The following is a 27,559-nucleotide window of genomic DNA, read 5'->3' on the forward strand; positions in this document are numbered from 1 at the left end:
TGGGCTCCTCAGTCAAAGCTCCAGCCCACATTTTTTCTGCATACACTACACCTGTAGCTTTCAGACACTTTCTCTGATTCTTGGAAGGTAACAGTACCCTCGATGATCAAGCAACACTTCAAAAGTTCATCAACAAAGGCAGCCAGTCCTTGTTTGAGACTCACAGGCTTCCTTAATGTGCAACACCCTGCCCTCTCAGAGAAATGCATTTGCAGCATGTGCAGTACAAAGCAGACATGCTTTCCCACTGAAAGCAGATCAGAGATGGTTCAGATGATCTGATACACAACAGTGGAAACTAGCTTCCCTCTTGAAATCAACGACCCCATTAGGGCGGTAGGCACTGGTACACCTCTGATCAAGCTGCCTCCTGTATGCCTTCCCTCCAGTTCTGGTACTTGTTTACAGAACAGACACATGCAACCACACAGTGCTGCTACTGGCTCCATACTGGCTGGTTTTCTGTAATCCATCAGTTTCTACCTGGGTGGAAGGTAATTGTACACTGCACCACACCTATATTGCTTAAACATTTTTAAACGTTGCTGGATTGTCAGAGTTTTGGTATATGGTATATGCTCCATCATTTTGGCTTGACATTTTTTGGTGCACAATTGGAGTGTGTAGTCATATTCTCTAGATTGTTTTCTGTAGGTGCTCTGACTGGAGCTTCGTGGGATTTGTCTGTCGTCCTGGTTTTATATACGATAGCACAAGAGTCCACTTCTTGAGAAACCGTTACAGGGTGCACTTTGACTTCTTGATGTACTTGCGCCTGTTTCTACAAAGTTAACATGGCCATCCCTTTTTCCTTTGACAACAGTGGTCTTCTTGCCTTTTTCATTCTGCAACTGAGGTACAGCGAGCTGAGATTCCTCATGACTGACTGCATTGGTCATCCAGGACATACCATGTCTAGTAGTCAGGAAGAATGAAATATAACAAAAATTTCATGTGAAATTTAGGTCCTGTGAGTTCTGGATGAATGGCAAAGTTCATTGTCACTCAAAATCTTGACAAACAGATTCTAAAAAAACAACTGCGGGTGCCAGGTCTTTCTTTTTCTTGCCATATCTAGATCATATATGTGACTTTGTTGGTTTTATTTCTCATTCACCTGCACATGTATTCACTGTATATCCAGACATTACATCCAGAACTAGTAGACCCTTAATTACATTTGTAACTCTCATTTAACAGATAAAAACACTTGCATATTGCTTTCACCTGACACCGGTTTTAGTCTTCTCAGATACTGCAGTCAGAACCGAGCACACCATTCGGATTATCTGGATTGAAATAATGGGCTCATTAAGGACAATAACTGAACTGCTCTCTGGACATCATGGCTGTGTGCATGTGAAGAGTGGATGTGTTTCTATGCGTTTGTGTTAGTATGGGAGTCAGAGAAGCAAAGAGAAAAGAGAAGGGAGGGAAATGTGTGTGGTGGTGCATGTGACATTTACTCAAGGACAGCAGCATTCTCACAGCAAGGAAAGACACAAAGAACAATGATGGAGAAGACTATCATGGGAAAAAAATCACATCATTGATGACAAGTGGAAGAATATTGCTCACAAGTCCAGAATGAAACCCTTATCTGAAAATATTTTGCTTGAGTAGAATTTGAAGGCAAAAGGTGCATTTGAAAAAAACAAAGCATTGTTCCAATTAGCAGAAGCAGAGGAGTGGTGAAGTAGTTCATTGAAAGGGATAAATGAGGACATAGAAAAACACAGCTCATTATTGTTCACATTTTTGGACAGCTTGTCATACTCATCTATGTACTAACATCTGCAGTACACTCACTGCAGTAAATAAGAAGTGAACATGTGAATATCCACTAATGTCCTACTCATTCTTAGGGTCTTGTTCTGAGGGCAAACAAGAAACCTTGTAAATATCATAAAAGATGGAAGGTATTTCCACGTGTGACTGTGATTTCTAATCCTCTCATTCAGAAATCTTAAATAATAAATCTAGTTTTTGTGCATTGTTTGTGCACTGCAGTAGAATGGAACAGATATGAGCCCATTTAGGAAACACTGATAAATAAGAAAAGAACAGAAAGTACCAATATGAAACACTTACCCAAAGCTTGAGAGGCAAAGGCTGCCATGGCACTCTGCAGTCGGTCTGGCCTGACTGCCTGAACAAATAACAGCTGAGGAGAGAGGAGGGCAAAAAGGAATTGAGGGACAAAAAGACAACAAGTACTCATTAACTCTTCTAAGGTAGAAGACTAATCTCACTTATGTCAAACCAGGATGTCACATATTCCAAAAAGCCAGCTTTTAAGGAAGAAATTGGACACATACCTCAGAGGCTCTGAGCTGTTCTTTTTATCATATTATTGAGAACACAGCATACTATGTAAATGAGTCCATCAGCTAGTGTCACAGTCAAGAGCATTTAGTTCTTGTTTCTGCTTTGTACTGAGATCAGCTAAATCTTTATTCAATCTCAAGCCACATGAGAGTTGGTGTTTTGTTTTATTTTATATTGTATCACACTGCATTCTGCAATTGTGAAAAGAAAGAATAGATTTACTGAGACGTTATTGTAGCCACAAAAGTAACTGCTAGAGGCTGCCCTATTCTAAATCTAATATGCAAAAAAAAAAATCCATAAATAAGAATGATTATCTAATTATTTTTATTATTATAATCTACAATTATTTCATAATAAAATTAATTTGCAATAATGTTTTTTTAGATTACCTACAGTGCATTCAGAAAGTATTCAGACCCATTTAGGTTTTCTCACTCTGTTATATTACAGTCTTATGTTTAAATATTACATTGATCTAAGAGCTATCGCCTTTGCTACGGCAATGATCATCCTTGAGATGTTTGTGCACCTTGATTAGAGCTCATCTGTGATAAATTCAGTTGTTTGGGTATGATTTGGAAGGATGCAGACCTATCTATATAAAATATCATAGCTGGCAATGCATAGCCAAGCAAAACCATGAGGTCAAAGGAACTGCCTGCAGAGCACAGAGAAAGAGTTTTATTCAGGCACAGATCTGGGGAAGGCTGCAAAAAAATCAGCTGGATTGAAGGCTCCCAAGAGCATAGTGGCCTCCATAATTCTTGGAACGACCAGGACTCTTCTTAGAGCTGGGCACTGAGACAAACTGAGCAATCAGGGTAGAAGGGCCTTGGTAAGAGAGGTGACAAAAAAACAATGGCCACTCTAGCTGAGCTCCATAGATCCAGAGAAGGAATAGAGGAAAAAGGGGTGAAATGTCCCACAGAACTGAACAGCAGGGAAGAGGTGTAGGTTCATTTGAGCCACTTAAAAGCTCAATGTCACAATTTCAGGCCCATTAAAACACTGAATATTCATTTTGTATGTAATGACAGGCTCATCTTAAGAATAATGTCCTGACAGCTCAGCTCAGGCTGTCAAATAGTCAGGAGCAGGCAGCAAAAAGGAGATCAGAAGGTCGAGAAATATACTTTACCACTGCAAGATTCAGACATTAATCTAATACATTTTAGTTCTGCCCGAGTCATATTAATAGCTGTGTTTTGACAGACAATTCAGTTTGCAAAAGATGATTTACAAGAGAAACAAAAAGAAGCAAAATACATGAAAGTTGATGCATGATGTTGGAGATCTCTATGTGAGCACACCTCTGCTGACCAAAGACACAAAACCTGTGGCTCTGCAGTTTGCCTTATGAACCAGTTTCTGAGCAACATATCCGCCCCCTCCCTCTGACGCTCCACATTAAATTCAATTACTAGTTTGGAGGACCAGGAATATGCAGGGCTCTGTTCTAAATATTCAGGTCAAGGAATCTGTGGTGTTCCTGAGGAACAACAAGATGGACCCAAAGCTTTGGCACAACACTCAGAGCCGTTGAGTTCACTGCTGCTGTCAAGTGCACACTTTTTGCTTTACAAACAGAAATTAGCTGAAAAGAAATAGGAAATAATAGGAGGCAGGACAGGTTCAACAATTTCACCTTTTTTCTGTATACTGGTGAGGGCAGGCTGGTATTTTCTTAGTGCAAATAATCTGTGGTTATGCTCTGGCTGGTAATACTGTGTCTTCATACAAAGATCAAGGCATGAGAACTCAATCAATACTAAATACAGTCATCCAAATACTCAAGAACTAGCTGACACTGGCAGATGGAGGGTTAATCAAAAACCATTTTGCAAAAACTTAAAATTACCAGACAATCTGCCGCTGTGACAACAATCAATACAATCCTAGAAAAGTTCATGTTGAGCTAACAAATCCAGGGGAGACGATAATTTAGTTTCTCTGCCTAACGATTAAGAAGCTGACTGAAAGCTGACCTGTTGGAAGGTACTAATCTTCTTGGCAATGGAGGATGGGATTTCCTGTTCACACTGTGAGCTCTGCAAGAAGGACAGCCAAAGGTCTGAGTCGCTCAGACACAGGGTCTGGTAGAGAGCTGGAAATGTAGCCTGCAAAAAAGAGGAGGCACCGATTCAAAGGGTGAGAGACAGGTCAAGACATCATCTTAGATCAATTCAAATTTAATTATTAGCTGAGAAAATAATTACTTCACGGGCATTTTATGTAACAATACTTAATTTAAAATATCTCTGATGTCTGCTGGATAGACAAAACATTCCAATGTCAAAGTTTCCACAATTATATATTACAACATTATTGTTGTGCATGTAACTTTAAAACAAGTGAGTTATTTGTATTTTATGTCAAGCATCTACATTTTTATATGTCAGTTTGTATATTAATGGCTTTACTTTAAAAATGGACACTGCTCCATGCCTCTCCTGGTCAATCCAAGCAGGGAACTCCTGATGAGAGAGGAGGGGTGTTACTTGAAGACACAAAAGTACGGTGTTTAATTGTACACAGAGGGAAAAAATGAACTCTTACCTCTTTCTTGAACACTTCTCCACCGATGGACCCAGTGAAGACATCCCATTCCTGCCACAAACACTAGTGTTAAGGCTGACATTTGGCAGGTATTATTTTTTCACTGAAATCAGTAATGATCCTAAAAACAGTCCAGAGTAGTAAAATATTACTCACATTCTCCTGGAAGAGCTCCGGGTACATGCCTTTCACAAAGTGCACAGCAAACATCAACTGGTCCGCCTGAGACAGACACAGTAAATGGTGTACCGTAAATCAGATATGAGAGCATGATATTTAGCTTTGCATAAAACCAAATTAAAGAAAAACTAAAAGTGTGTATATCTTCTAGCATGAGTGTGAAAAAGATATCCCCACTTCAGCTCAGCCTGCTTAACTAAACAACTTGCTAAGGTTTGGTACAGCTTGACAAAAAGCCTCAGGGACTTTAAGCACTACAAAAGCTGTTGTATCGTCCCTAAAGACTCTCTCGTTGTGTCTGTCTCTCTTTCTTCATAATCTGCTGCTAGAGTTTGAATGGAGATAACAGAAACAGCCACTAATCAAGACGCTTATCCAACTCCCACCTACCAAGAGAAATAGAAAAACAGCGACCAAGAGGTTTGAACAGGAACAGTAAACACAGCAAGATGACAGAATGACACCCAGAAAGTAGCGAGAGAATGAGAACAGAAAGCAAATATTCACATAGATGCACAAATACGCAATGACATACCAGTCGATGCACATACAGACAAACGATGCAGGAAGGCCTCATTTAAGAGCTCAGTTATTCATTAACTGAATTTTAACTCCTTTCAGCCGCAGTACTTTTCATGAAACAAAATAGACAGTGCACCTAATAACATTCACAGTGAAATACAGCCACACCACTTCTGTGGTCATCATGCATATTTATGTAAATCTAATTTTATGCACTTAACAACTGGCTGGCAAGGACAAGCAAATTAGAATTAGTAAGCAAGTGAGTAATGCGCTCTCAATACTGTGTATTGTAAAGTAGCAAAAAGTTAAATGACTGTGTTAATCTAATCAGTTTTTGCTATTCATAGTAGCAGCTATCACTGCAAACAGATGCATGAATTGTTGCTAAAAAAAAAAAAAAGTCAGGTACATAAGGGAGATGGACATCAACCTAAGAATGTCTGTTTGTCAGCTGCACGGGCTGCAATTATTCAAGCAAATTAGACAAAGAGAAAGAATGTAAAAAGTGCCACAGTCTAATGTTAAATATACTATAAACTCTATAAACTCTGAGCAATAGCACTAGAGCAACACTTAAATGAAGAATAGTGCCATAACACACTTTGCCAATAAAACTGTGTGTTCCACATATAAGATTGAGCTGTGCATGACCCTTACACACAAAACCACATGAACCATGACAGCACTTGAGCACACACCTACACTCTCACCCATAGACTGACATGCACAATATCTTTCTTTTTTGTTGGAAAATAGCATGTCTCACACTTTTCCACACATTAGGTGCGGCTCTATCTTTTTAGTTTTCTGTCCCAGAAGTCGGTAGATTGAGCTCCATGACTTGCTGTCATAAAAGCTTCTAATTATAATCTGAACATATGATTCTGGAAGAAAATGTTTGCCATTTACCTAGTTAGCATATTTAGATAGCTAGCATGTACCAGATCTACCATCCCACTCCCACACACTGCCTTTTCCTCCCACCTCACCATCTCTTCCCTTTTCGCTGCCCTATGAACACAGCTGTGTGCAGAACATGCTGAAATACTCTTAAACAGGGCTGTGTACAAAAAAAACCCTGAATTTTCTTTCAGCAGACACACAGAATGTACATTCTGGTCATGAAGAGATAGAAAAGATAGAAAAGTACATTGCATTTGTATTGCAGACTCTACCCTGAAAGTCACAACTCCTGGTGACTGTAAGAGCACAATGTATGCACATTTTATCCATACTGTAATTTTTATTCAGTTAGGTAATTCTGCTTGCTTGTTCAATAATAAAAAAATATTATTTTAAATGTACTACTCTGTGAACTAGTATAATAACATTATACTTCTATTCACATTACATCATAATAAGTATATTACAGACCAAAAACTGTTGTCCACATCCCAAAATGTACATTTTTTTCCATGAGCTGCAGGTCTCATTTCATCATATTTTTAAAGGAAAAGATTCTTGTTCAGAACTTCAATATAAAGAAAATGACTGCAGTTATGAAAGAAAATAACATAAAAGATCAAATTATGAGTAAATTAAAAAAAAAAGCTTAACAAGTTTATACAGATTAAAAAAAACAATCAAATAAGAGTCTTTGCTCATCAGTATCTGGCAGAATAGCTTTGATTTATCTGGCGATGCTCAATCAATATCTTATTAAGTTGAATTAGTTTGTTTGAGGGGGAATTTAACAGACACAGTCTAGTCTGAGCACCTTCCACAACCACTAAAAATATATATTAAAAAATAGGACTCTGTCTTTTTTTACCTATGTATATCTTGATGTTGTCTAAATTTGATCCCCCTCTTCCTTTGAAATTGTCCTCTTCTTTTTTCCTGTTAAACTTCCCTAATTTCTGTCTTCCCTCGCTCATATTCCACCTTTATCTTTGGAATACACCTCCCTCCTCTTCCGTCAAAGTGATCTCTTCTGCAGCACACATGCGGGTGTTGACAGAAGCCCTGATAAAGTAGCCTAATGTTTCCTCTCTGCTAATAACTGGGCTGTTGATGCTGTTTACATGTGCGTGCACATGTGTGAGTGTGGGCGTGTGGGTGTAGCTGCTGAGTAAATAGCCAATAGATGTGATTAGAAGCTAACAGCAATACTGACTCTGCTTGAAATTCCTATTACCATAAAGGCAACACATGCACACACAAACACACACAAAAGACAGAGAAATCACATTTACCATTTACTGTTTGATCGATGCAATGATCGCTACGTTCCTCAATATCTGACACTTCATTAGTGTTTCATTGTAGGAGTGCGCAGATTTGTGTTTATCTGAGTGTGACTTGGGTTTAAACACTCCTTAAGAATACTATTTGATATCATAAAACTGCAAAGATTTCAGTGCATCTACAGGAGTTGAGAAAAGCAGCCTTGTTTCTCATTAAAACACCAAACTGGGCTTTAGTCTGTCATCCTCCATACTGATCATCTAGAGGTCCACACAAAGCAAATTATCATTGTCATGAGGAGGTATTTTATTTATCCAGTCCATATTCTAGTTATGCCATGATAAATTAGCTGTTACGCTAAAAAAATGAAGAAATAAATCCAAATACCAATTTATGTTTATACCTTTAATTCAGTCTTACTCTGGTGTGCAGAATCGACTTTTTTTTTTAATCAGTCAGTGCCAGAGAAGTCAGCTGAGGACATTAGACATTCATAACACCATTAGTAATGTTGGGAAAACAAAGAAAAAGCAGATACTTTGGCTCATAAGGTCGATTTTTGTTTCTGGGTGAAACATTTATTATTTGAATCAATTCAACGACAAACTACAGGACAGACAAGAAACTACTGAGCGTTTGTTGAAAAAAAGAAAAGCTCAAATAGCAAAATTTGTTTCAAAACAAGCTGACCACATTTCACAGTTTTGCACTGTCATTGTCCACTTATCGCCTATACAAATCAGCCGAGTGATGACAGGAATTTATAGAGACGCTCAGCATTACATTTGCTCTATTTCTGTGTGAAAGTGTGTATATTACCTTGAAAAGCGACCGGCAGACATACTCGTATACCATATTCTTCAAATTGGCCTCCAAAGCAGCAATCCTGGCTTCAGTGTTTACTTCTTCCTAAAAAAGCACACACAAACACACATTTAGTGAGTTGATAGGGCATGAGCCATTAAACTGGATGAGACGATGTTAGACAGGAATACCCTGCTGCTAAAAAGACTCAAAAGGTGTCTTTAATATGACAGTGCATGTGTCTGTGTGCAACATCTTTTCGTTTAGTTAAATTTGTGTTAGATGTATAAACAGCAATGGAATGACAATTACCTGTGATATTTATCATTTAAATCTGTCCTTTGTGCTACATTAAGGTAAGCTGATTGTCTCAAGGTTGTTGAAGAGCCACAAAGACATACAGTAACTTTGTATCTATTTTTTTCTGTTGTTCTCATATGCTTTTATTCATTGTTATTCCCGACCACATCTACCACAGAAAGATCACACTAAATGGACTTGGAAAGTCATAAAGCAGTATGGAACACTGACACCATGATGAGTAGCAACTGTTAAACAGGAGCATGAGAATCAGACACACAAAGGAAACACTTGGGGCAGCATGGCTCAGTGGGTAGAGTGACTATCTTGTAACTGGAAGGTTGCCGGTTCGATCCTCGGCCTATCGAGCTCATGTTGAGGTGTCCCTGAGCAAGACACCGAATCCTGGTGGGTCGTGGTTAGCGCCTTGCATGGCAGCTTCCGCCATCAGTGTCTGAATGTGACGTATCATGTGAAGCGCTTTGGATAAAAGTGCTTTATAAATACAACCATTTACTTTGAATCATTTCTGTCGATCCTTTATTTCCATTTCATCTTATCTGTTTGCTTCTCCTACCTAAATTCATCCCATTTTCAAGCTTTGCTGAAGGTAACTGGGACTTCTGAACACGTCCTCAGTGTCGTTCAGTAATGCATGCAGTTCTGTACGTGTGTGTTTGAGCTGTGTGAGGTTTTCTGCAAATATGTATTTCATGTAAATACCCATGATTTGAGAGCACAAGTTCACACTTTATACGTTTACAAGAACATACTGTACACTGTGTGTGCTTGCTAAGGTGTGTGTGTGAGGTGGTGTTGATCTGTGTATGCAGACAAATAAAAAGTGTGTGATGTCAGCCATGAGAGGCTGAAAAACTCTTCCAGATCTCAGGAACCATCTGCAGCTCATGGCAAATGAAACGTGCTGATTCAATATAACAAAAATACAAAAAAATACAAAGTGAGTGTCCATGAATCAGTGCAGTATTCGGACCACACTCGCTGCCTACCAACACACACACACACACACACACACACACACACACACACACACACACACACGTATAACAGTGGTGACCAGCTGCTGCCTGGTGACATTCTTGGATGACAGCACTGGCTCTAACAACCCACACAGGATTTGGGGAATTAGTGCTCCATCTCTAAACCAATGTCTGCGTGTGTGTGTGTGTGTGTGTGTGTGTGTGTGTGTGTGTGTGTGTGTGTGTGTGTGTGGTTATCAGACAGTGTTTAGGGCTCAGATGGAGAACAGCAGCGTGATAGACAGCCCATGATGCTCTCCAGCTGTACAATTCAGACTGTGATAAACTCGTAGAAGAAAAAAGAAAAAAAAGTAAATGGAAAAAAAAAAATCAATCCTGACCTGAGCTGAATTCAAATCTTTGAAAAGGATTAAATGAAGCAAATAGAATTAAACTTAGTTTATCAAAAATAAACTGAACCTCACAAAATAGCATGTATTTCTGTTGGAATATGCCAACGCAATTGTATAATTCTGATAGCTACAATAAACAATAATCAGTAGTAGGAAAACATTCATGGTCATGTAAAAAAATAAACTAATAACTTTTAAATGAACAAGCAAAGGAAAGCTTTGTGTAGATAACCTATGTAATCATGGATACTACAAGCTACACAAAAAAGACAATTCCGTTTGTTCTGTCATTTTAACACAATGGTGGCTGCACGTTCATGCTTCACTGTGATGGACTCTACAGCACACAACATGACAAGGATTCTGCTTTTCATTTGTACGTTCCAGACTAACCCCACCACCCTGTATAGATTTTATTTATTCCCCAGCTAATCCTAGAAAGAGAGTTGCAATAGTTGGCTTTTTCTACACATTACAAGCGATCCATGACCATGTGCCAACCCAGAACACACAGTTCTTAAAGCAATAGTTTGACATTTTGGGAAATACACTGAGGGCATATATGCTGGACTATTTATTGCTAAGTAAGAGCCTCTACAAGCTAGAAAGATGTAACGTGTTAATCAGCAAACTTTAATGGTTCCTTTGTTGTTGTTTTACAGCTAGGTGGAACAATGAGTCATTTCCCCCAGTTTCCAGTCTTTATGTTAAGCTAAGGTCACCATTTGCTGGCTGTAGTTTCTTATTAGACAAGAGATTGTTATGACAGAAAGTGAATAAATGCATTTGCCAAAATGTCAAATTATTCAGAGAAGCTTAATTTCTACCTTTTAATTCATATAAATACCATGGCACAATACCAGATTTACCGACTTGAGGATTATTAACTGGCATCTCATTCAAACAATGTTTAAGTAATTAGGCATTAGTGTTAGTTAATTTGATGAAATACAAAGCAATTAAATATACAAACACAAGTAGCACTTGAAATGGATTTTAGGAAAAGAGCATTGCTACTCTAAACTGTTTACTTTAAAATGCAAAAGGAAATGATTGGCTTTCACAGTGAATACTGCCAATTGTTCTCTTTTATACGAAGACTGTTAGTAAAATTAAGTCTGAGTATGGGTGTTAGTATGATTGTTTATCCAGTAACTGATAGAATGATTTGCCCAGTTGCATTAATGCATTTACTCCTTCTTGGTTTCAGCTCAAGGGCAAATTAAAGCAGAATCATTTCTTGATATACTTTTGCGAGGGAAATATGGTAAAACATTGCAGTGCTGGGTGAAAATGAAAGGGTTGTAAGAGCTGTGTGACATCCAGTTACCTTCTTGGCCTGAAGAGCCCTTTGGAAGAGGCGCAGGAAAGAAGCGAGGCTGAAGCGGTACATATTGTTGATCTTTGACAGGTCTGTGATGACAAAATACATCTTGCTGGCACTCTCAGCAAGAGGCAGGTAGGCATCCCGCTCCTAAAAAAAACAAGGAGAAAGAGACATAAAAAAGACAAAAGGAGAGAGAAAGAGACCAAGAAACAGCAGAAAAAGAACCACGTGTTTCAGAGAATCACATAAAATACAACAGATGGACGGCTGAAATCACAAAGGGATTGATATGGATATGCAGAAAAGTAGAGGAGAAAATGTTTATTTCAATCAACATGAAAGGAGAAAGAAAGAAAAATGAGGACAGACATCATGAGGTTTGATGAGGCAGGTAATAGGAGAAAAGACAGCACTTGCATGTGAAAGTGACAGAAAGAGAAAAAAGATAACAAATAGAAACAACTGAGAAGAAAGTGCAAAATCAGTTCTGGTGTAACACTGCACCCTAGAGGATGACTATGCATCGCTTCTACACGTGTGCAATACAGGATGCATTCAGAAACCCATACTAGCACATTGTGCAGTGTGATATAAAAAAATGAGGTAGACTGTTAAATGCAGAATGTGTAAAAACACCAGGACATCCTCCTACACCTGGTTGCATTTTGCAGTATGTTTTTTTGGCCATCCTGACCCACAATCCTCTCTGCAGCAGAAGACACATCAAACATGTCACAATGTCTTACACAAGTTTAAACAAGCTTGAGCCACTGAGAGCAGACAAACAGATGACAGCTCATTTTGGACTACAGACTGCAGCGGCTGTATTAGCAGAATGGTCAGAGCTTAAAGCTGCTGTCCGGAGTTTGAATCGCAGCGTCTCCTAAAACACTGTTGGTCCCTCCCTCTGATTTCGCCCCTTTATTTGTGCACGCGCGCAGTACATGAGAGAAGTGCCCGGAGTGCTGCAGCATCTCGCCTGTTTTGCTGTTTTCCCCTCTTCTACATTTAGTACATTTAGTAAATAATAAAGGAATTACGTTAGAATGCTGTATTGAGTCTAACTTGTCCTAATACCAAAATAACATGAATCTGCTAGGACGAACGAGTAAAGTTTCAATATGTGATTACACTCGTGTATCCCTCTGGATGACGTTGTTTATCAAACTTAGTGCATTTACGCGTGTATATGTGTTACATTGTTTATTTATTTCTATCTAGAGTTCAGAATTGCATGACTTCTCTGACGAAGAGTATGTCCCAGACGCCCCAACATCTTCCTCCAGAGGTCGGGCATCTAAACGAAGCCGTCAGGCGGGCTATGGAGGCCGTGGTCGGGGAGCGACACGAGCACCCCGAGCCAAAAAACGTCCTGCAGTCTCTTGGCCTGACAAACCGTGGGATTGGTAACTTTTCTGGAAGTTGCTGATCCCTGATGCTCTCTCCTCCACAAGCAAAACAAATGTGCGCGCGGTTGCGTAGTGCGTAGCTCGCCCACCTCTGCATGGGCTTGCTTGCTGTGCGCGTAACCGTTGATTGACAGCATGACAAAGCTGAAGCTCGAACTTGATTGGTCGGCAGCGACCGGCGCTTTTTGGAATAACATGGGGGTCTATGAGAGGAAGGCGGAGCTCAGGAATAAATTTTCATATCGCGTTATTCTAACTTTATATTATAGTATCGAACTAGACTAACACATTTAAGCTTTGTTAAACAATGATACATAAATTGAAAACAAACGGAAACTGCGGACAGCAGCTTTAAGGCGAATATTATGACAACCTAACATGTCCTATTTGTATCCGACTGAATGCAACTGTAAGGACTTTGTAAGGGCAGCTGCAGTATGAACTGTGATTTGGAATACGGGTAGATGTTTGTTAGTGTATGCAGTGAATTTTTGTGTACCTGTAAACCACTTAGATATCTGTGCCCAAATGACAGAAAAAGTGCATGATTGTGGGTAGTAGTCTGAACTTTAAAATGTATATAGAAGTGGAGTAATCTTATATTCACACACTAGGCACAAGTGTCCTGATGTGTCGTGCTTCCCTCTATCTCTATCATGTGCTCTGTGTGTCTCATCAGTGAAGAATAAAAATTCAGCAGTTCTTATGAATAGAAATACCTAACTGAACAGTTTGGTTATTCACTACAGTCATCCATTGTTTACGACAGATTCTCCTGCTGTATCATTTTAGAAAAATGTCTGGTTCAACATCTGCTTACATTTATATTTTGATTAATTTTAGGGAAGTTGACAAAGACACCTGCAGCAAAAAGTACAGTATATTTAGCAGCAAAAAAAATAGTTTTCAACACAAACAACAAGGCAAGTCATCCATGGAGCTGATCAACCTCAGTAACTGTCAATGCATGTTAACTTCTAAAAGTGACATGACTTTTGACACAGCAAACTCAAACTAACTCCCTTAATATTTTCACAGTGAGGATGGTGAGGAGAAATTCCACAGAATTTTGCCAAGTTTAGTGTCTGTGTGTTCACATGAGCCTCTGATGTGCACTACCTGGTCCAAGGACGCCTGTAGCTTGTGCGATTCCAGCAGTGACTCTTGGATCAAGGCACTGCTTGCCTTGGTTTGGTTCAGACTCTCGATCAGCTCCCTGTTCTCCAGAATATTACCCTGAGCTGTAGCCAATGTCTGGCGTGGACAAAAGACAGACAGATGGACAGATTGTAAGAGATGTGTGAGAAAAAAAGAGAAAATACAGCTCAGGAACTCACATTATGTCAGAGCAAGTATATTCATCTATCATTTGGTTGAAGTCTGTAATGTGATAGAGAGAAAGAGACATTTCTAACAGCCTCACGTGGAGCGTTTTTGTTTTTTTAAACTTAAGCATTCATTGACTCTCCAACTCCATCCAGTGGAATCTGTTCTCTGAAACGAAGGGATAAAATGTATTCAAATAAATTCAAGTAAAAGAGATGAGAAAGCAGTGGAGCATGGAAATGTCAAGTTGAATATGCTCCTACAATTCAAGAATAATTACATGTCTAGTACCACTGAAGCAATGCCATCCTGCTCTAGACATTATCTGTGTGTGTGTCCGAATTTCCTTTAGACTGTATTACAATGGCCATCAGCTCTGTGGGCATGAGTGTTTGATTGTCACTGTATATATGCAGGCTCCTGCCAACTATGTTTGCCTGGAAGTACAAGCAGGCCTATTAAGCATTTGAGCAGTAACAATCTGTTGTTTGATGTGTTTTCTTGGCTCCATTTGCTCATTACCATGGGTGTAAATTGACATACCTACAAACTACCAACAAGTTGTTAATTTGAAGACTGAGTGCACAAATAAAGTTTGTAGAAAGTTTGTGAATTTACTCCCTACTTGCTTTGCATTTGCCATCTGTTCTGCAGACACAAAAGAGATCTACTTCTCAAACCTGTAACTTCACTTGTAGAAACAAAACTTAAAATTGAAGCCAACAGTTTTGTTACAACCATGTAAATGTGCCAAAATAGTCTCAGTTCCATGGGTTTATGGTTCACCACAACAAAAAGAAACATAAAATACTTGCTAAATGGTTAAAGGTACGAGTTTCCACAAAGCCACTGAACTACAGTGAACTGAACTAAAAGTACAGGTTTTAAAGACAGCGCTTTAGGCGGCTGGGTACTGCAGTGGAAAAAGCATTCTTGCAGCACTACAGAGACATGTGTTCAATATCCAGCAGTGGTGCTACTGGCTTTGGCGGAGTGCTCCAAGAGACACATTTGGCAGCGTTCACAGGAGGTAAACTGATCGTGGCACCACAACTCCCCCTGCTCATTCTGTACAAACGGTTTCATTCTGCCCACTACGCACTTCTCTGACTGACAGTGGAAGCTAGCAACAACAAGGTCTGCAGTGCAGGGGCAGATGAGCACTCCAAACTGTGGAAAGCTTCAAATGATTTTGTCAACATTATATAATGATAAAACACTGTAATTTTCCTACATATGATACTGCTCTAGCTTGTAAACAAAACATTGTAGAATTCTCGTCTTCGTTGCTCTCACAGTGTTTACTGTATGTCAGCATGTGTACCTCTAACAACGATTCTTCTAACTGAGCCAGCTGTATCTTCTTGTCTTCCTCTTGCTGTAATAGTCGTGTTTTCTCAGTCTCCAATTCTGCCTTTTCCTGCTGGATAGTCAAGGCTAGCAGCTAACACACAGACACAAAAAACACACACAGGCAAGGAGAAATGCAGTATAACTATGGAAACACACATTATATGGCTCAAACATATACTGAGTAATCCATATGAACACTGTGTTACTTCAGTGGAAAAGCATGCCTTTCACATGCATGTTTTTTTTCGTATTGAGCGCTAAACAATAAATTGAAACAAACTGCCAGCTGTAAAAGAAGAAAATCTGCAGCACACTTGAAACAAAGGTCAGAACAGGGCAGATTAAGCCATTCCAGTGTCTTTTTTTATTTTACAAAGATATACCTGAGCTGAGCTACAGCAGCAGAATGTGTGTGTTCAAGTTTGCGTGTGTGTTAGGTGGGTTACCTGTCCTCGCAAGCCTGCCCTGGTGGTAGTGAAATTGACCTCTGTAACCACGGAAACAGCATCAGGAGGGATGAAGGGACTTGGATTGCGTGTTGCGAGGAAGAGACGAAAGTCCTCGTTGTAATCAATAACCTTGTCTCCAATCTGAACCACATATCTAGGACCTGCATGTGTGGATGGACATGCTTGTAAATGTGGACATAAAGAAAGAGACTTGAAACTTTGTCTTCAGCAGCCACTTTAAATCCTGTCTTCTCTACTTTCTCCTTAATGTTCTGTCTTCCAGATGTCTGCATTGCAGTACTGCCGTGCCTTTGTCTTGTCTCTTTTTTTCCATCTTGTTCTACACCACTTTTAAGTGGATAACTTGCCCTTTCGCATACCTTCTCTGCCCCCATTCTTTCCAATTCAGCTTCAAATAGACAACAGCCTCTCCCTGGATGATTCAGAGCCTTATGAATCACACTCATTTTCACAGGTATGTTGCCAACCTGTTTATATATACGTGACCGGTATGCAATTATTGAAACCAAGAAACTAATATATCACTAGTTATATGAGAAGCTTCAAAAAGAGTCATGCTTGAATATTAGATGCATTTTCGTAGGTGTCTTTTTATTTATCGTACAAGTTCAAAGAGCGTTCATCCATAAAATAGAACAAACAAAGCACAATGCAGCATTGCATGAATAACTTTATATAGTAAATATTATTTTAAAATAATTGCAAAATATTTGAGCTGTCTGGACCTTCCAAGACTAAAAATGCTTTTTATGAGGACTCAAGATTAGCGTGGTTATAATAATTAAACTGTCATCACTTTCTAAAAAGCCCCTGAAAAAATGTTTGAGCTTTTACAAATGTACCTGTCTTTCACCTTTGTTAAGCACTTTGACAACAAAAAACCTACAAGCAAAAACAATGCACGCATAAAGAGCAACATTTGTACAGTTAAGGGAATAAGTTATCCCCGTTTTGAATAAGAATTATGTTATGTCACCCAAGAAATGTTTGGTGGGTGAACGTACTGTATGACAGCAGTAGGATGGAAAATATTGGATTTCAATACATACATATGAACTCCAGTCAAATTTGCTCTTTTTCTCACCAAGCTCCTTTTTTCTAAAACGAAAGGAACAAAGACTGAGTAATTCAGGCAAACTCAATAAATGAGCTCCCCCTGAAAAACTACCACCCTTTCTCTGAAGGTTCTTTTTCTCTCCTTGTACAAAATAGAAATTGACACACCGAAAGCAATTACTTTTTATGTACAAAAGACTGATATTAAATGGCAGGACTGACAATGTGACAAACCCGACTTTTTCTTTAATTAGTGTTATTCATCTACCCTCTTCTTTGTTCGTACTTCTCTTTGCTGAGTCATTTGAAATGCTTCTCAACAGGATGCTCATTAGCTGTTTTAAAATCCTCCTCATGACTAGTTGACTGATACACCTGATACACTTGACACGGTGTAAAAGCTTCATTTTGGGGTCATGGCCATTCATTTTTTTACCTCATTACTGCAACCTTAGACCTCTTACTTTACTGAAGTTAGTAAAAACTTGTTCAGTAAGGTTCAAGTAATTAACTTAAAACTGACAAGCAACTGACAAAATGATCTTACATTGAGGAAAGTGTTGAGACACTGTATTTAGAATCTATTACCTTTCACTCAGTAAGTACATGGCTGAATATAAAATGATAGCAACAAAGTCAATGAATAATCATTTGTTTACCTTCATATCTAACATGATACGAGCAGAATAAAGTATGACCATAGCCTAGTTCATGGTGCACAGACTGAGCGCTCCATCAACAGAGAGAACATCTGTGCTTTCCCCCAATGCACTAGTCAGGATTGGTTAATTAAAGGTTCAAGCAATTTCCTTCAAAATGAGAATTCACTACAACGTAGAAAAGCATCCACATAGAGGCGAGTAATCAGCAACTTGGGGTTGATGAAGCCTCTAAATTATGTTTAAAAGAGTTATTTGACCCAACCTTGAATGAAAGTGGCGTTTGTGCTTGTAAGTGTGTGTGAATACCCTGCGCTATGAGGTCCCTCCTCAGCAGTGGATAGAGCACAGGTTCAACACCATCCATCTCTTGGATGATAAGGGTTTTTCCAAATCTGACTGCCAGCTCCAGGGATGTCATGAAGTTACTGTCCTAAAGAGAGAAGCCCATCGACACCAAGTTGTAAAAAAATGCCCTAAATATTACTTTCTAACAGATCTGTCCAATGTCTGATAGACAGAGCAATGATTATATATTCACATTATTAATATTCATACCAATTAGTAATCATTAATAAGCTGATTTAGAGATTATACACAATTTGTGAATTCAATTTCCCAAGAGTACTTATTAGATCAGTAAGAAAAATATTCACGTTTGTTACAAAAAGGCAAACTAACAGGATAGATATGCAAGACCTTTAACAGTAGATATCAGGGTTCATGGCTATTAGTTAACTGTGGATAGACTCACATACTGCACATGTCAAATCCCTGTATTTAAACAAAGTAGTTGAAATTGCTGCAGAGCTCATGTAGAGCTCAAACATCAGTGATTACAGTGGCTTAATGTGTCAAAAACTAAATTACCGCTTTATGGACATGATAATTAATAATTATTCTGTAATTACTAACTACTACATAGTAAGTAATGAGTAATACAGCACAATAGTGATCAATGTTCTGGAGGACAAAAGCAAAAGTAGCTCAATCATATGGTCTGGTAACAACTAAATGATAAACACTAGCAGACTACAACAGACCTGCATGTATCAAACACACGGAATGAGATCAATAAAGGATGTCTGCATGGTCAAAGACATGTTCCACAGGATCTGCTTTATCGGCTTCCACAGACATAAAAGATACCTCACTGACAGGTTAGGTTTAGAACGGACTGATTTGAACAAAGCATACTGTCAGAGTGCTGGGGGTGAAAATGAGTGTGACAGAACAACTAATGACCTCCACTGTGTGTTCTTCATGTGTGTACATGTATATGAAACGTGTGATGTGCTCACCTGTTGGTTGATGACCTCCAGCCTGTGCTGCTTGAGATGTGTGCACAGCCACTCTGTAGCTCGGGATGACGGGTCAATCAGGAATGGACAGGCAACACTCTGAGCAGAGGACAAAGTCAAAAGGACAGAATTTCAGGTAAAGTTTTTTGGGATGATTTTACTTAGAAAGCAGCTCACTTGGAGAGGAAAGTGTGTGTGTGTGTGTGTGTGTGTGTGTGTGTGTGTGTGTGTGTGTGTGTGTGTGTGTGTGTGTGTGTGTGTGTGTGTGTGTGTGTGTGTAGCTCAGTCCTGTCACAGTGCTGTCATGCTTATCGACCACCATCACTCCTTTGCCAGGCAAAGGAATGAAGTCCACCACCCTGCTTTCATTACGTACTCTTCTATTTCATGCTCTCTTGCTCACGGATTCTCCTTCTCATACTGTCCCCTGAGCCTTTTCTTACTCTGCAACAAGCCAACATCTGATCCTCTTCAAAACTGTGCAGATGAATATTGGTCATATACTTACACAAATAAAGCTTAAATGTTTCTGCATCTTCATAATGTAAATAAATAGAAAAACAGATCAGTAACATTGAAATGTCACACCTTCATATCCATAAAATCGAGGGCTCTAGACTACTTGCCAATGATCAGAACCTTCACAGGCAGTGACAGGTGCAACCTGTCATATTTAAACCTCTGATCATCACCTCAGTTATTCGGAATAAATCATTTCACTGTAAGAATAATTATTTACAAGATGTGTGGATTTCAACTGACAGCCAATTTATCCAGGACTGGCTGCTGCAGTGAATTCAGCCCAAGAACAGACAGTGCAGAAGTCTCCAAGAGGACAAAATTTTCACCACAGGATCTGCAGACAACTCTTGCAATTGTTGGTGTCAAAATGCATGGATCCATGAAGATATTGTGCACTGGACAGATGAACCAAAGACAGAGCTGTTTGTCCACAGTAGAAATAGGCACGTTTGATACTTACTTTTTCCAAAGAACAATTTTGTTGAATCGATAAATGCAAAGGCCCTGTCTCACTTGAAAATCTATGTCATTAGAGTTAAAGACAATAAATACAAACTTGTACATTAGACACATAAATATAGGCAGTGAAAGAACCACAAACACACAGCTGTAAAAAAACAAGGTGTGAGCTATGACGACGAACGTCTTACCTGTAACTTTAGAGCATTGATCTGAAGGCAGCAACGGAAAAACAACAGAAAAACAACACATGCAAATGGTGGACAGATGAATGACAACAAGGGAAAAAAATCATGCTTCTGCTAATGATTTTAACTGGATGTTACAGGCAAATATGGTAATTATATTTTCCTTTGATGTCTTTTTAAATAATGCATGAAATGCACAGGACAAAGATATAACATGTATATTGTAAGCTAATAAGAAGACATGCACATTGATGATTAAATGTGTTTCTTAAAATAAATCGTTCTTTGTCACATCAACCATGCAGATTTAAAATCTTTGTTCAACCTGCAATATGACCAGTGCGTTCTCCATGGAGAGGTCATCCGATGGCAGCCCTTGACTCTTCCAGATCAGCTGTTCACTCTCCGAGCACAGGAATGACCGCAGGTCAAATTCTTAAACAAACACCACACAAAGCCACACGCTTAATTGATATTTTTATATTTACTCACTGAAATGAGTGTAAGTTTAGTGAAACCTCAGATATTGAAGTTAGTGGACACTTCAGCAGACACCTAACAACATTCCCCAATGCAGCTTTAGTGAACACATTTATTACATAAATAATCTTGATAACCAACTTGCTGGGCTTGTGGACAGTTTGGCATTAACCTGCACATCTGAGACCGACTGGGAAAGAGGTGCCAAGAAGATTTATAGAGTTATATCTTTATGAGATAACAATTAGTGCTGCTGGAGCACACATTTTACAGGTTCACTTGTGTAAATGAAACATTACCATATGGACAGAAATAAAGAAATAATAAATAAAATAATGGCCCTTTTATGACTGACAGATTAAAGAAAAAAGCATCAACATGGTTGCAGCTACCATTTAAGTATTAAATGGTAAATAAACCATCTTAACCCCCCATATTTAGAATTATTCAATCAGTACATGCAATTAAGACAGAGTTAGCAAGTTTATAAGTGCCATATGTAACACGGTGTGCTGTGCTGTGTCTGGGTAGGACTCTGTGTGTAGGCTGTTCAATACAGGAGTTTGTCTCTGCTGATGCTAGCATGCTAAAAGTAGCAATATATTTACTCTGTAGTCCTGATTGAGCCATCCATGTCTCCAGACAGTGTCTTCTACGGTCTTCAGAAGCTGCAGACAGATAGGTGATGAAGGCTGCAGCAAGCAGGGCCCTAATAGGGAGCGTATCCAACTCATTCTTTATCTCAGACATCTGATTGAAAGACAGAAAAAAAGACAGAAAAGAAACAGACGAGGGTGAGCGGTAGACAGACAGGTAGGTGAATAAAATATAAAGACAAGAGAGAGAAGGGGCACAGTGAGGTCTGAGAGCAATCAGAGGTAAGAATGCAAAGACAGTCAAGGATGAAGGAAGAAAAGGTGGGGAAAGTAAGGCAAATGATGCAAGCCTCTGCTAACATACTAATGCTGGAATAGCAAGTGACTCACCTTCATTTATATACTGAGGTCTCAATACAAATTAATTTTTAAAATGTCTTTACTAGGCAAAAAAGGCTGCCCTACAAACACAGGGACAGGTTTGGACACTGGTACTGTAAGTACTGCAGTGACTAGGTTCATCAGGACTCCTTCCAGGTACTTCAGTAGCATGTCACGGAATCACAAATGCACACGCACGTCTTTGGTGAATGCAGCACGCTCCTGAATGTCCACATCTTAAGCTGCAGATTTTCCAAACCTTGTAGTCTCTGGTCTACTACATTCCTACTGTCAAACACCATGTGACCTTCTACAGTTCAACTCAAAACTTCAACTATTTCTGCACCACTTACTGTGTAGTTGTGTACACCTCTGTCCCTTCCTTTGAAACACTTAAACAGCTTAGAGGCATTAACATATAGCAATCCCCAGCTACTGTATAGTGTGCAAAGAGTTAGGGATGACATGTGTAAGTGCATGTCCATGTGTGTATGCGAGAGAATATGGAAATACGTGAGTAGAGAGAAAACTGGCTCTCTGGTGCAAGCCTTGAGGGAGGCAGTGAGAGTGAGGCTGTGTGTGCAAGTGAGTGTGTCAGGAAGAGATTGAGTGTTTTAATTAAGGTGCAGACAGATGCTGTGGAGAGGAGTAAAAACAGCCAGAAGGGACCCAAGACAGCGGGATCCATCCCCCTGTCACAAGCCCACACACACATATGTAACCACACTCACACCTCCTGTTGCTCTTACATGCTAAATGAGCCCCTTTTTGAGTAAATGAGTATCACCTCCCACACCAATACACATATCAACACAGCCATACATCAAACTACCTGTGCATTCCACCGTGTGTGTTCTCCATCTAGCTGTGATATGAGCTGCTGTGCGGCAGTGATCGTCTCCTGAGCTTTTGTCACTTCGGCCTCCAACTTAGCTGCCTCTGCAGTGTGACACTGAAACCTGAGGAGAGGGTTAGAAGAAGGAAAATTATCAGTAAGTAGAAAAATGTGTCTGATATGGGATCACTGGAAATTTCAAATACTGACATTCTGATAGTTTTTTTGTTTACCAGACAGATCAGATAGCTTGTAAATACAATGGGTAGCTCCCTCTGTGCTGTTGAAAGTAGAATACAAAGCTACACATACAGTCTGTCAGACATGACGACAAGATAAAAGTGCACCGTGAGGGGGGGAGGAGAGGAGCTGAGAGAGGCAGAGAGAAGTCCCTGCAGATAGGACTGCATGAGCATGGATGGATAGGAAGACAAATGGCAAAGGCTGGCCATGGTGGAAGAAGAAGCAGCACAAAGAGAACGGGGGCTCAGTCACCTTTACATCGTGGAGTCTTGTTGAACTTTACTGTACAAATAATCAGACTACCGAACGCCCAGTCATTTTTTTTAAAACTGACTTTACTATGGCAGCTGTAACTACATCATCATGTGTAACAAAACCAATATAGACAACAGCACCTACACTCCTAATTCCAGCCAGTACAGCTAATATAAAGAGGGTGAGAGTCAAATATCCTTCAGGCAGCATCGATTGTTAAATCAGTGACCGTATACCTGCATGGTGAAAGAATAAAGCAGCAGAGAAGGGGGGGCCCTGCATGCCTGTCAGGGAATAAATGGGCGGGAACAGAGAGCAACAAAGTGTTTGAAGAAGGTGCAAGATCTTCTACCTGTGGAACACTATTGTTAAGGTGCAGTTCTACTACACTGCATTTGTCACTAACTGCATCTATGTATTTATTTATGTTTGTCAACTTAAATTAAAACTGGTCACAATGAAACCATGAATGTGTGGAAATGGAAATATGGGTAATTACACTTCAGATGTTTATGACAACTTAACAACAATGAGATATTTTCACAGGCAAAAGGCAGAACAAATTAAAGGTGGTCAGAATGGACAGAAAGATGAGAGGAGGCATACTTCTCTTTCAACTCGTTTACTTTGGCACCAACAGTGTTGAGTTGGTCCTCTAGTTTATTCTTCCTACTCTCTGTTTTCCGAAGGTTTCTGGACACACACAAGAAACATAGGAAGGTATTACATGGATGTTATGGTAACCACGTCTGTTATTAAGTGTATGCATACCTATGTGAGTAAGAAAGTCCAAGATCATAAGCTCACTTAGAAATATTTAACATTTTTAGTTTTTTAAAAATCTAACTTAATGGATGTGTTTTCTGGAGCAGTGTTTGTGTGTTCTTACTCCAGCAGTCCAGCCTGCTCTCTTTCCAGTGGCTCTATCCGTTCTAGGACCAGGGAGTATTGGACATTGGCTTTGACCCAGGCAGCCAGAGGAGCAGCTGCTGCACTTGCACGCTTTGCATTCTGACCATAAGAACAACACCATATTTAGACATCAACAAACAACATCATCAAGAGGTGAATAACATCCACCAAAAATACATCCAATTCTCTCTGTGGCCACGGCTAGCTGACCTTGGGGTCGAAGGAGGCCTTGTTCTTGTTGAGCAGCTCTTCGACACTCTGGCGAATCTCAGGAGAGATGTTCCTGGCTTCAAATGTAACTATGTCCTCCCTCACACCACGCTTAGCCAGAAAGCTACAGCGGAGGACAGCAGAGGGAAAAAATGAGTGAGAGAGAACACTGGCCATGATAAGGCGAAAGTAAAAAGAGCGACAGAGGAACAATGCTGTGTATGCAGGTATAACATGACATGGAAGAGCAAATTAAAGAGGTGACCATCAGAGTGAAGGATAAAATAAACTGACTTCTAATCCACAAGGTGGGAAATTTAAAGTTAATCCAAGCCTAACACTGTAAGTCTGTCATCTCTAGTCCCTCCCACACAAACCACATTGATTTACTCATTAGTATTGCAAAAAGACTTTGTCTGCCTGACCCCTTCAAATTGGGCCAAAGTAAAAGTATTTGAGATGCACACAGAGTGGTGGAAAAAAGTTTGTGTACACCCCATGCATTTATGAAATATTGCATTAAAAATCACTCTTAGGTCTTCGAGTACAATTCTTTTAGTACAGTTACAGGCAAAGTACTAAACAAATCCTTAAAAAGTCATTAAAAACTTAAAATTGAGAAAAAAATTATAATACATGTACGATATATTAAAATACATACAACATTTTCAGCATTGGCTCATTTTGTAAACAGCGATCCACGAATGAAGGTTGTGCTTTTTATAGAAAACACAGTTTTTGTTGCCGTGCTTCATGTCTATATAAAGCCAGCACATTTCAAAGTTCTTCAGAGAGAAAAGTGGCTAAAACAAGGAACCTAACGCAGGAAACACGCCTGAAGATACAGATTCTCAGCCAGGAAGGGTACAGCAGCCGCAAGATAGCCAGGAAGTGCAGATGCAGTCCTTCAGCAGTTAGATACACTCTGCAGAAATACAGACCAACCAACAGCCTGGATAACAAACCAAGATCTGGGCGTCCAACGGTTTCTTCAGTAAGAGATGATCGCATGATCCGCATGTGCAGGGAAAACTGCTGAATGACATCACAGGAGCTTCAACAGCAGTGGTCAAAACAAACTGGTGTCCAGTGTTCCACCCACACTGTAAGTGGCTGACTTTCAGCTCATGGCTTAAGGTCCGACAAGGCTGTCAAGAAGCCCTTGGTCAAGAGAGACAGAGGTGAGGCCGGCGCTGTTGAGCCCAAGCACACAAGAACTGGACAGCCAGGAACTGGAAGAAGATGCTGTGGTCAGATGAGTCCAGTTTCCAGCTTTATCTTTCCCCTGCTAATGTGAGGGAACACAGAAAGCCAGGCAAAGCTTTATATATTAGTATGACATGATACTAGCATATTTTTGTTCCGTTTTGAACCTATACTCTTATTTATTGACTTTAATACTGATAATGTTGAGAACTGACATATTGAAACTGTCAAGAATTTAGTTTCTTAGTTTTTCTTGTAAACAATAAACAAAAGCCACATCTTCTGAAACAAAAAAAAGATTTTTCCACAAATATTTCATGATATTTGAGATTATGTAAAATTATAAGGGTGTCATAAAACTTTTTTCCACCGCTGTGTATGTACTTTGACATAAATATGATGTAAAATATCTTAAATATACAACAACTTTGGTTTTTTATGTAGATCGACTTCTGGTGGGTAAAGTTAGAAAACGCCCATGCTTGAATGAGACTGTAAATTAGAATTTTCTGTCTCAAATACAGCTCACAGTTGAGCAAAGACTGATGGTTTGGGTGTTTTCCTCATTTAAAAAGTGTTTTAAAATTTCTGATAAAGTTATAAAACGTTCCAGGTATAATTATTTTTTATATCCTTTTCTTACTGTCAGATATTCCATCATTTTCTTCTGTTTCCACCCATCTATCAACACCCCAACACATCCTCACACCTTTCAGTTAGCCCTGGAGGTGTTGAAGATCCTTGTAAAGTTAATTACTCTCATCCTTATTTTTTACCCTTTTCCTTGTTATTCTTTTAAACTTTTGTCCTATCCTTTTCACTCTCACCTCTTCATGCTGACCCAGGAAGTGTCAAAAATGCCCATCAGTCTTAATACCCCCTCCAGGATGTCCCTGATGACATCAGGGGGCATCCTGAGGGAGCGGATCTCAGACAGAGCTTCAGGCTTGATGTTTCCAACTGCATGCTTTGCTTCATTTACCAAAGGCTAGAGGACAGCAAGGGTAAGGGGAGAGAGGGATACAGAGGGAAATGAAGATAAGAAAAGCTCACACTGCAAGGATGGAAAATTCAGAGCTGTGTTTTCTAGTCACTGACAGAAATTGTCATCTGACACTAAGAGTCAGTCAAACAACCTACCTGTACTTCCTTCAGTTCATCATCTATTTTGGATTTTCTCTCTTCAATCTTGGACACTTCATGAGCCATTTTCCCTTTTATTTTTTCCATCTCTGTCTTCTGGTCACTGGCATTCTGGATAACAAAAAACATAAATATGCTCTGTAATTTAAAGCGCCTCTTGCCAAAATAATAAACACGCTCCGCTTAAAACATCCCCCGCCTTATATATAGTACCTCTAAGTGCAAGAAATAATCATATATACTGGACGATACACCTACAAAATGATACATCTTCACTACAATAAAAAAAAACAGTCAGGTCAAGGTCATGCACCCCAAAAGGCACATCTACATTACCAACAGGCTTAGTGTGCGCAATATGAATGAAATCCCTCAACTAGGTTCTGAGATATGATCCGGAAACAAAAAAAATATTTGGAGTGCCTCAGTATGACCTTGAAAATCAGGTCAAGGTCATACACCCCAAAAGGCACATCTGTACTATATAGAGATGGGTGCAATATGAATGAAATCCCTCAAGTAGTTTCTGAGATATACTCCAGAAACGAAATACGGACGGACGGACGGATGGACGGATGTGCCCACGCCAATATCCCCCTCCGTGCCTACGGCCGGCGGGGGATAAAAAAGGACAAGTCTCCAATTGTCAGAGAGCTCAGGCATACATCTGTAGTCCTTCTCTGTGCAGGGATCAAAGATTCGATTTCGGAAGAGTCAGAATGAGACACTGCTACTGAGACAGGTGAATGTTTTGGCAACATCACTTTCCCACACTTCCTCTATCTGACATCTCTATCGTCACATCCTCATCCAAAGCTAATCTTATCATTGAGCTTGTTGCCATCCTTCCAATTCTCCCACAGACATGGCTTGACCCCCTGCTACATACTGTATGTGTTCCTTATTTAACTCTCCAAACCTCATTTTCCTTTTTTCTCCACTGCTTACTACT

At 39.6% G+C, this 27,559-nt stretch overlaps 1 protein-coding gene across 1 annotated transcript in view; it reads right to left on the reverse strand.

The window, feature by feature from the left end:
- The window catches only part of LOC110967662 (cytoplasmic dynein 2 heavy chain 1), a 134,439-nt gene that overhangs the window by 57,948 nt on the left and 48,932 nt on the right, over positions 1–27,559 (reverse strand). Inside the window, exons 61-81 of the mRNA XM_051957789.1 lie at positions 26,605–26,718; positions 26,292–26,452; positions 24,259–24,382; positions 24,026–24,147; positions 23,743–23,829; positions 22,636–22,762; positions 21,435–21,576; positions 20,672–20,781; positions 20,350–20,370; positions 19,178–19,276; positions 18,186–18,309; positions 16,138–16,301; positions 15,663–15,782; positions 14,132–14,266; positions 11,607–11,750; positions 8,599–8,688; positions 5,044–5,109; positions 4,888–4,938; positions 4,752–4,805; positions 4,317–4,448; positions 2,092–2,164 (exon numbers count right to left, since the gene is read on the reverse strand). Of these exons, the coding sequence (XP_051813749.1) occupies positions 2,092–2,164; positions 4,317–4,448; positions 4,752–4,805; positions 4,888–4,938; positions 5,044–5,109; positions 8,599–8,688; positions 11,607–11,750; positions 14,132–14,266; positions 15,663–15,782; positions 16,138–16,301; positions 18,186–18,309; positions 19,178–19,276; positions 20,350–20,370; positions 20,672–20,781; positions 21,435–21,576; positions 22,636–22,762; positions 23,743–23,829; positions 24,026–24,147; positions 24,259–24,382; positions 26,292–26,452; positions 26,605–26,718 (2,260 nt within the window). The remainder of the gene's footprint in view (positions 1–2,091; positions 2,165–4,316; positions 4,449–4,751; positions 4,806–4,887; positions 4,939–5,043; positions 5,110–8,598; positions 8,689–11,606; positions 11,751–14,131; positions 14,267–15,662; positions 15,783–16,137; positions 16,302–18,185; positions 18,310–19,177; positions 19,277–20,349; positions 20,371–20,671; positions 20,782–21,434; positions 21,577–22,635; positions 22,763–23,742; positions 23,830–24,025; positions 24,148–24,258; positions 24,383–26,291; positions 26,453–26,604; positions 26,719–27,559) is intronic.

The sequence above is a fragment of the Acanthochromis polyacanthus genome, chromosome 13 (assembly GCF_021347895.1).
Source record: "Acanthochromis polyacanthus isolate Apoly-LR-REF ecotype Palm Island chromosome 13, KAUST_Apoly_ChrSc, whole genome shotgun sequence".
Taxonomy (NCBI): Eukaryota; Metazoa; Chordata; class Actinopteri; family Pomacentridae; genus Acanthochromis; species Acanthochromis polyacanthus.